Source organism: Perognathus longimembris, chromosome 16 (genome assembly GCF_023159225.1).
Source record: "Perognathus longimembris pacificus isolate PPM17 chromosome 16, ASM2315922v1, whole genome shotgun sequence".
Taxonomy (NCBI): Eukaryota; Metazoa; Chordata; class Mammalia; order Rodentia; family Heteromyidae; genus Perognathus; species Perognathus longimembris.
The window spans coordinates 19389538-19402885 of record NC_063176.1 but is presented as its reverse complement, the minus strand read 5'-3'; the positions used below and the strand labels follow the sequence as shown (position 1 = coordinate 19402885).

General features: G+C 44.6%; 1 protein-coding gene across 1 annotated transcript in view; it reads right to left on the bottom strand.

The window, feature by feature from the left end:
• The window catches only part of Hpse (heparanase), a 41314-nt gene extending 28249 nt beyond the window's left edge, over nucleotides 1-13065 (bottom strand). Inside the window, exons 1-3 of the mRNA XM_048364520.1 lie at nucleotides 12767-13065; nucleotides 6657-6802; nucleotides 3925-4050 (exon numbers count right to left, since the gene is read on the bottom strand). Of these exons, the coding sequence (XP_048220477.1) occupies nucleotides 3925-4050; nucleotides 6657-6802; nucleotides 12767-12987 (493 nt within the window). The 5' untranslated portion in view covers nucleotides 12988-13065. The remainder of the gene's footprint in view (nucleotides 1-3924; nucleotides 4051-6656; nucleotides 6803-12766) is intronic.
• Between the last annotated feature and the right edge of the window lie 283 nt (nucleotides 13066-13348).

Below are 13348 nucleotides of genomic sequence, written 5' to 3'. Positions count from 1 at the left end.
AACTATATGAAAATGTGGGTTTGGTGTGTCATTATGTATTATTATGTGACTAAAGACAGGAAGTGTAAATGCATATGCTTGAATTAAAGCTACTTCAAATGCAAGGATAGTGAGAACTGTGAGGATAATGAATGTGGCTAATGAACCTAAAGAATTGACTGAATAGGGGCTGGGAATATGGCCTAGTGGCAAGAGTGTTTGCCTCATATATATGAAGCCCTGGGTTCAATTCCCCAGTACCTCATATACAGAAAATGGTCAGAAGTGGCGCTGTGGCTCAAGTGGCAGAGTGCTAGCCTTGAGCGGGAAGAAGCCAGGGACGGTGCTCAGGCCCTGAGTTCAAGCCCCAGGACTGGCAAAAAAAAAAAAAAAAAAAAAAGAATTGACTGAATAAATTGCAAGGGTTGCTCTTTTTTGCTATTTTGATTAGGTGAGCTGGTGTACAATCAACATTACAAAGATAAATATTTTATTTTTATTGACTGATTTTTGTTTTTTTTTGATGCTTCTAGGACTCAAACACTGGGCCTGGGCACTGTCCCTTAGCGTGTCTACTCAAGGCACTCTTCTACTTTAGCCACACTCTACTTGCAGCTTTTTGTAGTTTACTTGGAGATAAGAGTCTCATGGACTTATCAATTCGACTTTGAATTGAAGTTCTCAGCTTCCTGAGGAGCTACGATTACAGATGTGAATCACCTGTACCTTACAAATAATTTATTTTAAACATTGTTCAGGCATGCCTTGGAAATATTGTAGGTTTGGTGTCAGACAACTACAAAAATGCAATTATTGCAATGAAATAGTCACACAATTTTTTTTGGCTTTCCAGTATTTATAAAAGTTATGTTTAGCCAGGTGCTTGTGGCTCACACTTGTGATCCTAGCTAATCAGTAGGCTGAGATCTGAGGATCAAGGTTTAAAGCTAGCCCAGGCAGGAAAGCTATGTGACTCTGATTTCCAATAAACTACCAAAAAAGAAGTCAGAAGTGGAGCTGTGGCTCAGTGGTAGGATGTGAGCTTTGAGCAAAAAAGCTCAGGGACAGTGTCCAGGGCCTGAATTCAAGCCTTAGGACACACCCATACACACACACACATACATACACACACACACACACAGAATTATGTTTATACTACATTGTGTTGTAAGAAGTGTGCAATAGCATTAGGTCTAAAAGTGTACCATCTTAATTTATGAGGCAAGCACTCTTGCCACTAAGCCATATTCCCAGCCCTTAATTTAAAAACACTTTTTTTTTGCTTAAAGAAATGCTAACGATCACCTGAATCTTCAGCAAGTCATCATTTTTTTTCTATTTTCCTGGTGGGAGGTCTTTCTGAGATGTTCATGTCTGTAGACCAATCAGGATATAGTTGGGAGACTATGGTAATTTCTTCAAATAAAACAATAAAGTTGACCTCACCAATTGTCTCTTCCACTGTCCACAGATTTCTTTGTAGCATGCAATGCTCTTTGACAGCACTTTACTCTTCTATAGTTGGAATACATCCTCTGAACCCCTGAGGCTGTTTGATCAACTAAGTTTATGTAATAGTCTAAATTTATCCCTGTCATGTCAATGATCTTTACAGTATCTTCACTAAGAGTAGATTCCATCTCAAGAAATCATTTTCTTTGCTCTTCCATAGGAACAATTCTTCATCCACTAATGAAGGGCTGGGAATATGGCCTAGTGGTAGAGTGCTTGCCTCGTATACATGAAGCCCTGGGTTCGATTCCTCAGCATCACATATATAGAAAAGGCCAGAAGTGGCGCTGTGGCTCAAGTGGTAGAGTGCTAAGTTTAAGCAAAAAGAAGCCAGGGACAGTGCTCAGGCTCTGAGTTCAGGCCCCAGGACTGGCAAAAAAAAAAAAAAATTAGATGCCTGTGAAGAGGGAGAGAGATGGGATCAGGGGGTGAGTGGAGCAGTCAGAATATTTATCAAGTTTGCTATGGTTTATAGCTTAATAGTACCCCAGAAGCAATTATGATAGTAACATCAAAGATCAGTGATCACAGATCACCACAACTGGTAGAATAATAAAAGAGGTGGAATATTTCAGGAATCACCAAACTGTAGCAGAACACTGGTAGCTCATTCTTGGCTATAATCCTGCTCAGGAGGTTGATATCTGAGAATTGTGGCTTAAAGCCAACTGGGACAAATATAGTCAAGAGATTCTTATCTCCAATTAACCAGCATAAAGTCAGAAGTAGAGGTGTGTGTGGCTCAATTGGCAGAGTGCAGGCCTTGAGTGAAAAAGTCAAGCAATGAGCAAGGTCCTGAGTTCAAGCCCTAGTATCGGAACATACACACAAAAATGACCAAAATCCAACACAAATAGTACACATTGTTGGAAAAATGGTGCTGAATAATTTGTTTGATGAAGAGTTGCCATAAACCTCCAATTTGGAAAAATCACTGATACTTGTGGAGCTCAATAAAGCAAGGCATGATAAAATAAAGCATGCAAATACTTCAAATATGTATATATGTATAAATATGTATGTATATATGACTATAGCTAGGGACTGGTGGCTCACACTTGTAATCCTAGCTACTTTGGGGCTGAGTTCTGAGAAATGCAGTTAAAGCAGGAAATGTCTATGAGATTCTGATCTCTAATTAACCACCAAATATCTGGAAGTGGAGCTGTTGCTCTAGGGGTAGAGTTCCAACTCTGAGACGAAAAGCTAAGGGACAGAGCTTTGCCCTGACATCAAACCCCAGTACTAGCACATACAGACATACACACACACACACACACACACACACACACACACACACACACACACACACCCTAACCCAAATAAGTCAAGTCAAGATGTCTTTTCTAGAATATGAGACAGTTTTAGAGTTTCCCTTAACAGAGGTCCAGAGCAATGTCATAAAATATCAACATTCAGATAAAAGTGTAATTCAAAGTTCCAGAATGCTTGTTTCATTTGTGTTAAATCCCCGTAGGACATGTCATTCTGTTTTGAGGACTGGAAATATTTCAGTGAATGAGAATAAATGCCTAGTTGCTTGAGTGAGTCCTGCATTGGTAAAACCAAAGAGGAAAGAAAAAGAAAGAAAAGAGGGAGGGAGGGAGGGAGGGAGGGAGGGAGGGAGGGAGGGAGGGAGGAAGGAAGGAAGGAAGGAAGGAAGGTGCCTGGTGGGCAAGATGTGACTTTTTAGAGGTTACTGCAAGGTTATGAACTGACCTAGTTTCCACCTCCTAATTGTCAGGCATGACTTGGCTCTGACCAAGGCTGTCTGTCAACTCACAATGTGACTAGTCCTTATCTGAAAATGCTTAGGATCAGATTTCAGAGTTGTTGTTTTTTTAAACTTTGGAATATTTACATAAACTTTACCAACTAAACATCCCTAACACATAATTGGATTTGGTAGGATTTCGAATTTGGGATTTTCTGATTAGGGATTTCCAACCTATAGGGGTTACTTCTGGGAGGGGAGATAGACAAAGAACAATGAGCTTTTACATTTTCCCTTTCATGGTTTGCTCTTACTCCTGCTTGACTCTAGCTCCTGAGAGTAGGAAAGGCCAGCACTACTTCATAAATTGCTGCAGCTTACTCTGAATCTAAGAGGCCAAGTCAGGAGATGCTCATTCTGGAACTGATAGATAGGCAAAGTTAGAAAACATGGAAAAGTCTAGAAGATCTGAGCTCAAGATTTCCTATTCACTCTTCTTTTTTTCTGTGCTGGTTATTGAACCCAGGGCCTCGCACACCCTAAGTGTGTGTTCTACCACTGAGTTGCACTTCAGCCTTCCACAGGCACCCTGTGAACTCTTGACAGGATTGCACTGGAGGGCTTTGCACAACTGCCACGGGTGCCTTAGGAATGCTCCACGTGCAGCTGAGCCAGCTGCTTTTCGTGACTGGAAGGCCCGTGGCAGCCGCGTTCCTTACTTGAGTACGTGCTGTTCTTGAACTCTTTCCGATACTGTTCTCTGAGCAGCCACTGCTCCTGGAAGAGCCATTCCAACTGAAGCCTTTTCTCCACCTCATAAGGGAGGGATCCAGATTTACAAATATCTGCAAGGGGAAAAGAGAAGTGAAAATGTTTTTTTACAGTGAGGGAGTTGAAATCCTGTACACATATTTACTTAGTTACTACGTGGTTGAAGCAGAATATGTAAGCTTCTGGTTATTAAGTAAGAAGTCAGCGCAAGATATATTCTGTCACATGTGCTAAGCTTGCCTAGCTAACCAGTCACCCCCCAAATCAAAGGGCAGACAGCTTTCCTAAGAAACACTGGCCATACATCAGATGTACGACATCAGATAGGTCATTTATTTATTTTAAAATTTTATTGTAAAAGTGATGTAAAGAAGGGTTACAGTTACGTAAGTAAGAAAATGAGTACATTTCTTGTTGAACACTGTTACCCCCTTCCTTGTTTTCTCCCAGTTTCCTTCCCTGTGACTTTTATTTATTTAGTAACCTAGAAAAAAGCAAAAACAAAAACAAAAACAAACAGTTGGGGTCTTGTATGGTCTATTTTCAAAATATAGCTGGGTCTAGGGGTGCCTTCCTGTAATCCCAGCACTTGGGAGGGAGGATGAGGCAGGAAGACTGTGTATTCAAGGTTTAATTTGGCTATTTAGCAAACAAAACAATATCCCTAAATACCAACACATTTGTGACAGAACATATCTGCCTTGTCGTGATTTTCTCTCTCTAAAACGAGCAGAGGGCAAGAATCTTTTCCTCCTCCTCTTCTCCTTTTCTTCTGTTTTTATTATTTTTTATGGTACTGGGATTTGAACTGGGGGCCCTATATTTGCTAGGTAGCTGTCCTTAGCCATGCCCTTAGCCCATTTGCTTGCTATTTTTCTTTCTTTTTATTCAAAACATTTTATTAATATACATTAGTTGTACAATGGGGGGTTCACTGTGACATTTCCACACATGTATATGGTGTATCTAGAGCAACCTCAACCCCCGCATCACTTTCCCTCACCTAAAACAATTTCTCTCCTTTCGTAAAACGATTTCAATAGGTTCTATTTTCATACACACAAACTACTTGTACCCTACTCATCCTCATTCATCTCCCGCTTTAGCCCAATTCCTTACTAGTAGTAGGATTCAAGGATTTTTTTTTGTAAACAGGGTCTTGCACTTCTGTCAAGTGGGCCCAGACTGGTCCTTGAGTTTCTGTTCCAGCATCACTGGGACGATGGGATACCATTGTGCAAAGCTTTCTTACTGGTTGAGATGGAGTTTCAGGAACTTTTTGCCTGGGTTGGCCTTGAACAGGTTCAAGGCCTTCTTCCTGCAAGTCTTCACTTCCTGAATAGGTGAGCCCTCACACCTGACTGGCTTTTCTCTATTTAAATTTAATAGCATCCAGGGCTTAAGGACCACAGAATGTGCACTAAGAAAACCCCACCGCCATCCTGTCAGGAACTGTGCGTTTCCTTATCACGAGGCAGCAGGGAATCCAGGCCCTGGCTGTCAGAGCCCGCTGACTGGCCAATGACTTCCTTCCTGGGAAGCAAGAATACCTCATCCATCCCTGTGTTCACAAGGGATGTTTCAGAGCAGCTGGGCTAATCACCATGTCCCTCCGTTCCCCCCCCCCCCCCACACTGGGATAAAGAATAAAGATGTGGAAAGGACCATTTCCTATCAGAACTCAGGAGCATTTTGAAGTATATGATAGGTTAGAAAGTACCAAGTAGTAATGAACTATTCCAAGTATTATTCAAAGAGACCCTTCCTGCCTGTTTCTGGATGTCCTAACTACTACTCTGCCAATTCTAGCCCAACACCTGAGTAACTGTTGTGCTTTCTAACTGAAGGAAATAAATAATAAGAAAACACATAATAGAGGAAATCATTCCCATGCACTAATATGCATATTATGCAATCGTCATTACAGGTCAACATTACAATGTATTTAACAATTGTTCAGGTATTGATTTAACTATTTAATGTCTGTTAGCACTCTTGAAAGTCTTAGGACAAATCCTCATGACACCCAAGAACAGGTTTTTTTTTGGTGGTATGGAAATTTGACCTTGGAGCCTTAGAACTTGAACTCAGGCCCTCACAATTGGGCCAACTTGAGCCACACTCCCAGTCCTTGGTAGACTTCCAATATCCAAATCATCTGACACGCTTGCTTGAATGCAAGGTGAGTCCAAACTTCCCTCAGGAGATGTGTATAATCATGGACATCTGAGAAACATCAGCCACTAAATCAGGTCGAGTTCAATTCTTAGAAGCAGAGTGGATTTCTACAGCCTTCCTTGGATCTTCCAGAATAAATATGTTTCAATCTATTGTTGGCCCAATATCTAATTAAGAGTTGTTCCAAATACTACTGCAGGCTAGAAATACTTCCTTCAGTTTGATGTCTTTCCACCCACATGCTTCATCCTGGCCGCTCTGTCCTTCAGCACCAACCCCTGGTGTATTTACTTAGAACTCCACTTCTGCCAAGCATGCTTGTCTATAAAGTCTCACAGTCATAAACCTGCCCACAGCTGCTGCTTCTTGTTTGGTCACCGCCGCAAGTCAACTTGGGGGTTGGGGTGGGGGGTATCCTTTACCTCTTTTAATTGTGTGCATGAACTATAACATTTAAGATTGACACAATGAACTAAAGCATATAATCTTTAAAAAGTTTTACCCTGGTTGACTTGGGATTCCCAGTAACTTCTCTCTTCGAAGGTTGGTTCTTTCTTAGGATCAAAAATAAGAAAGTCTGTTTTGGTGCCACCAAATCTCAAATATGCAGGAGACAAACCTCTGGCCAAAGTACGAAGCTTCGGAGAACTGTTTGGAAGATGAGACAGAAGGTGCAACTATAACTGTTATTGATTTTCAGTTTTTTGAAACAGGGTTTCATCTTATAGTTTAGACTGGTCTTGAACTGGCAAGCTCTTTTCAAGGGATATGGTTATGGGCATGTACCTTCTCCCTTGATAAACATATTTCTTAATTTTCAGTTGTTACCTTGCTTAGGAGGGATGGGAGATGGATATATTCAGGATATACTAATAGGTAGAAAAAAATTGGTTGGTAATTGGTTATATGGGGAGGAGGAGTCAAGGGTTAGACTTAGGAAGTACCTTAGAAGATGGTGACATCACTTGCTGCAATGAAGAATAGGTGATACACTGCAGGTAAGGATGAAGGAGGAGGGCAAAGGGATCAGTGTTGTAGAATTTGAGATGCTAGTAGTATAACAAAAACAATGTCTCCATCCAGATATTGGTCCTGTGTGTATGTGGAACTCAAAAGACACAGCTAGGCCAGGGAATCCTGAGCCTAAAGTGAGTGAGTAGTACCGTTAGCCCACGGGTCCTAAGACCTCGCCCCAAAGCAGCTGCGAGGAGCTTCCTCAGTGAGTCACTCAGGCCTGGTTCCAGTCTACCTTTGTTTGGCCAGCCACTACTCTGGTCCTTCGCATCCTGATTATGTTTGATGGTAGAGGGATATTGTTTAGATTTGTGTAGCTAGTCTCTGTGAATAAGAGATTAGTGTTCCTCAGGAAAAGGGAATCTCACCTGGAAAAGTTGCTATAGAATTGAAAGAGGGCCTGAGCCAGGTACCTGCGGACAACAGGCTGGTCCTAGAGAGACAGACTATCACCTCCTGTGGCTCCATCACTTCCAAATACCTGATTCATTTCCTATAGAGCATTCACTCCTCCCTGAAGTCAGCTTCCTTGGTTTATCTGTCCCAGCCATCACCCCTGATGTCACTCCCCAAGATCCAAATCTTGCATGATTTATAGGACTCTTCCCAGTACTTTAGACAAATGCCTGGCATGCAGCTAGTTTGTAATGAATATTTGTTAAGTGAATGCCTAGGGAGGCCAGCTTGATAAAAGGGCAAGTGGAGGTCAGACAAGAACTGTTCTGTGAACAAAATCAAATTAAGACTTCATGCTATGGTTGTTGCCACATAAAAGCAATCACATGTTTCACAGTTTTGGTATTAAGGACCTTTTTGTTTGTGTCTTTTGCAGTGGAATATTTTTGTGTTGTAAGGCTAAAATATTGATCTCCTCTGATAAGGCCAGATTTAAGAAGTTGTAAAACTTTCCATAAAAACAACATTGATCAAAGGCACAGTATTTCAATCAGACACAGAAAGAAGAAAGGGGCAAACACCCACAGCCACAAAAGGAATGCATAAAAGCAGATGCAGCAAAACGATTTCCAGTTTGTTCGGAAAAAAAAGAAAAGAAAGAAGTCTACAGGTGTTTTCATTTTTGTGTGTGTGTAAAAGTAAGTTGCTTATCTTTCACACAAAGGCAGGGGTGGTGTATTAATTTCAGTAAACATGAGGTAATATTTCCATGTGGGGGACAGGGAGAAAGTATAGCTAAACTATGGGTTGGAGTTTGAATGACAATGGGGCAGAGGCTTGGAAAGGGAGAGAGGAGGGTGATAAATCCACAAGATAGAGAAGAGGAGGAAAGAGGATGAGGGCCCATGGTGGAGAGCCTTAAGACAAGAGCTATGATGAGAGCTTGGTTTTACCATGAAATGAAGGAGCTTCGAGGGCAAGTTGTGCTCTGAGAATGGAAGGATTGAATTTAAGTTTTCAGATATTGAAAGGTTAGTTGTCATGAAGAGAGTTGGGGGCCAAGGCGGGGGGAGGGGTGCAGACAAATTGAGCAAGCAAGGGTTGGTAAATGCAGTCAATATACTCATAAAATGGAATCAAGAAACTCAAAGAGATGTGTAGAGTTAGGAAAGGTGGGGGAGAGCAACGGAAGGGGTGATATAAGTTGATTTATTATTTGTTAACAGAAACCTTTTGTACCACTACTTAAAGATGATTAAGGAAAAGGAGAGAAAAGGAGTGAGAAGAGAGCATGTGCGTGCCAGTACTGGGGCTTGAACTCAAGACCTGGGCACTTTCCTGCTCAAGGTTAGAACTCTACCCTTTGAACTACAGCTCTACTTCTGGCTATTGGATAGCTAATTGGAGACAAGAGTCTCATGGATTTGTCTGCTTGGGCTCACTTTGAACTGTGATCCTCAGACCTCAGCCTCCTGAGTAGCTAGGATTACAGGCCATTGGTGAACCATTGGTGCCTGGCTCTATTTTTGCTCTTAGTCCTTATGATGTCTCCACCAACTCTCATTCTTCGTATGAATGAATTATGGTTGTGTGTGTATTTGTGCCTTAATTCCAGGGCAGATTAGGTGAGAAGTAATCGGTCTGAATTGAGAACTTCTTTTTTTTTTTTTAGAATATATCTTTTTTTTTTTTGCCAGTCCTGGGCTTTGGACTCAGGGCCTGAGCACTGTCCCTGGCTTCTTTTTGCTCAAGGCTAGCCACAGTACCACTTCTGGCCATTTTCTATATATGTGGTGCTGAGGAATTGAACCCCAGGCTTCATGTATATGAGGCAAGCTCTCTTGCCACTAGGCCATATTGCCAGCCCTGAATTGAGAACTTCTAAAAGCATCCCAAACACCAGATTCTGGAGGCATGGTTTAAGAAAAGAAACATTAAATATCTTAACACTTTTATGGTGATTACAAGTTGAAGTAATATTTTGGATAAATGGAGCTAAAAATACTTAAGATGTCATTCATTTTGGTTTAGCTTTTTTAATTTAAAAATATGGCTCCTAGGACATTCATGTGCCTTGCATATAAAGCTCACATCTTTTTTCTTTTTTTTTTAATGTCATATTTCTAGGACTTGGGCCTCTTTGATGTCCTGTACAAAGCCAGGCTAAAGATGTATTTTGACTGGTTTGCTAAGTCCTCTGAGAAGAAAAATTTAAATAATGCTTTTTCCAGTTCTAGAATGTCCTGTCAGTAGCATTTAAGATTTGTGTATGTGCAAACACATGATAAATCTGTTTGTCATTCTGGGAAGCCAAAGCCATAGCATCTGATTAAATTTGCTTTAGCTTCCTTTGAAGTATTGTATAGGTTTGGGCTGTGTTCCCCTGCCTCAATTGAATGGTTCTTTTCACCCTATCAGCCTCTCACTCTTGCTCTCTCTCTCTCTGGTTGGTTGTGGGGCTTGAACTCTGGGCCTGAGCACTGTCCCTGTGCTCTTCTGCTCAAAGCTAGCACTCTACCACTTGAACTATAGCAGCACTTCCAATTTTCTTGTGATTAATTGGAAATAAGAGTCTCATGGACTGTCCTGCTTGGACTGGCTTTGAACAGAGATCCTCAGATCTCAGCCTCCTGAGTAGCTAGGATTACAGGTGGGAGCCACTGGCACCCGGCTTATATCAAGTCTCTTAATTTGCTCCCCAATAATCTTTCTTAATATACTTTCCCGCATTTTCTTAAAAAAAACTAGTTTTCTTTTTTGTGTACATTTTTCTTTGTAATCAAAATTTAGTTTTGGACTGCTTCTGGTTGACTATGGCCAATGCCAAGTTATTCCGTTGCATGGAGATTTGGGCTTTTTCACTCTTTTTCCTTCTTTGTCCTGGGGCCAGTCCATGGGCCTGGGCACTGCCTTTGAGCCCTTCCCAGCCCTCCCCCTCCCCCAAGATTAGAACTCTATCACTTGAGTCTTAGCTTCACTTCAGGATTTTGTTGTTGTTACTTGGAGATAAGTCTCAAGGACCTTCTGTTAGCATTTCCCTAGCCTCAGGTCCTCAGCTCCTCCCATTAGCCCCAGATCCACCCATACCTAATGAGCCACTCCTACTCACTATTAAGACCTACCTACTTCCCCTTTCATCCCTAGAGAGAGAGAAGCTGCCACCTGGATAAGGTGCAGACCCCCCCCCCCCCCCCCGTAGCTCCCTCTCCCGTGGGAGCTATGGCCCCACTAATAAACCTCCTTATGAACCTTCTTCTCCTGTCTGTGATTATCTCTGCATGGTCCCCTGGGATGGCTGGGACATATCCTTTCACTTTCCTGCTTTGGCTGGCTTCAAACCTCGATCCTCAGATCTCAGCCTCCTGAGTAGCTAGGATTACAGGTGGGAGCCACCAGCACCTGGCTTTTTTTCACTCTTAAAATGAGGGTGATCATGGTAATTGCTTCATAGTGTAGAGAGGCAAGGCCTGGAGGAATCAGCACCCAGAAGGAGCTTGGGACAGGGCTGGCGACGACATGGCTGTAAGGTCCAGCTGTTTGTACCATCCTGACCACCTGGCTACACAGCTCAGCCCTGGAATGAGGAACTGGGATGAACTCCCATCTCACCCTTCTCTACTGTGGACAGGCATTCACTTTATTTAACCTCATTGTCCAAGATGGCTGGGCTCTGCGGAGCAGAACGCTAACCATGCTGGGGACAAGGACCCTCAGCCGCTAAGAAGGGAGTGAAGTCTGAACTCAGAAAAGGATGATCCGGCCTATTCTACAGAAGGGACCAGAAGTGTGTGTGTTGGGGGGCGGGGGTTGAACAGTATGTAAAAGAATGAACTGCTTTGTAAACCAGAGAACAAATGAACAGCAACAACAAGACAAATTCCAAAACCCCAGCCTCATCAAACTCATTGTATCCATCGCATTGCCACTGGCAAGGACAAATAACCGGAAGCCCCATGGAAAGCTGCAAGATATGTAGGAAGAGCAAAGAGGAAGGGCGGTGTCTTCAGGGTGGAAGTGCCAGTTAAGTGAGGTGAGCATGACTGCTCAGGGATCAGGTCTGGACCCTGAAGCTCACCCCACAAGGTTTCTGTGAGAGCTGTCTTTCTAGGGAGCAAACTCCACCAGCCCTTGGGGGGAAGGGGTGGTGTGCCTCAGCTGGCTGAAGCCGAGGACTGGAGGCCTCTCAGCTCATCTCCTACAACCTTCTGGTTCTAGTGGGGCACTTCCCTTATCCCCCAGCACTACCCCTGGCTTCTCAGATTTGAAGGTCTGTGGTTCAATCTCGAGGTCTGTGGTTCAACAAGTCACGCCTTCCCCTACCCCAACCAGCAGCAGCCTGGGTTCAGCTTCCTAAGGGGAAAGGCAAAAGCAGGACTTCTCTCTACCAGTGAGGTCTTTACAGCCACTGGCTGGAGACAAGAGAATGAAAGAAATAGGAAACTGGCAAGCACCATTTCCTAGGAAGAAAAAAAAACAGCTCAGACATTCTAAGATGGGTATTTGTCTAAGTATTTATTATCCCATCCTAGGAAGCCTATTCCACCAGGGCTTGGAGTGTCCAGACGGCCTGTGAAAACCAACTCACGAGGTTTACCACTGTTTGGAGTCCAGCCAGGGTGGTCTGCCTGCCTCTCTTTTCACCATAAAGCTACCTGTGTCATTGGTGAGGGACCGTGATGGTGTTCTGGTCTTTGACATTGGATAATGGCTCGGTGCAGATGTGGTCAGCAGTCGGGCATGAGGACACACATCTGTAATACCAGCACTCAGCACGGGAGTGCTGAAGCAGGAGGAAAACAACAACAAAGTATGTGGTCCTCTGTGGAAGTTTTAGTGGTCTAGATGACCTGGGATTGTTAGCTGAAGCCCCTTGTCAGTCTTAGGGTCTCTCTAACACACACACACACACACACACACACACACACACACACACACAGAGCCGAGTTTACACATTTTATAATCTAGTGGAGAGACATCTTTCTATTAGGGTTCTGTGAGTCACTGCTGTAGTCTCCTAACTCACAACATACACAACAAGCAAGAGAAACCTCACTGAAGTCTTCCTCCGGGCCCACGATTTGGGGCAAGTCCCAGCCTGGTCCTGCAGCTGCAGCGGGCGCGCTCTGGGTCCCAAGGCCGGTGTAAAGTTACCTCGGAGCGCCGCGGGGACCGGCGAGGGGACGGGCCCGGGGCCGCGCTTACCCCAGGAAGGCGAGGAACCGCGGGTCGGTGGCCAGGTTGGCGTCGATGGTGAAGGACAGGAACGCGGGACTCAGCAGGTGCAGCGGCCGTGCGGTGGAGAAGAGCAGCTCCGCCACGTCCTCAGCCTGCGCGGGTCCCGCCGGGGCGCCCGGGGCGCACAGGGGACCCAGGGGGCCCAGCAGCAGCAGCAGCCGCAGCGCCGGCGGGGCGCGCGCGCGCATCCCGGCTCACCTGCGGCTCCGCCCGCCGGCCGCGCACCGAGAGCTCCGGCCTCCCCCGCCGGGACGCCGCGCGGGGCCCGTCCTGCTCAGCCCCTGTCCACCTGAACGCCTGTGCTCCTGCCCCCCCCCCCGGGCTCCTCCTGGCCCCTTGTCCCCCTGTCCTCCCCCTGTCCCCTGTGCCTGTCCCCCTGTCCTCCCCCTGTCCCCTGTGCCTGTCCCCCTGTCCTCCTGTCCCCCGTGCTCCTGTCCCCCTGTCCTCCCCCTGTCCCCTGTGCCTGTCCCCCTGTCCTCCTGTCCCCCGTGCTCCTGTCCCCTTGTCCTCCTCCTGTCCCCTGTGCCTGTCCCCCTGTCCTCCTGTCTC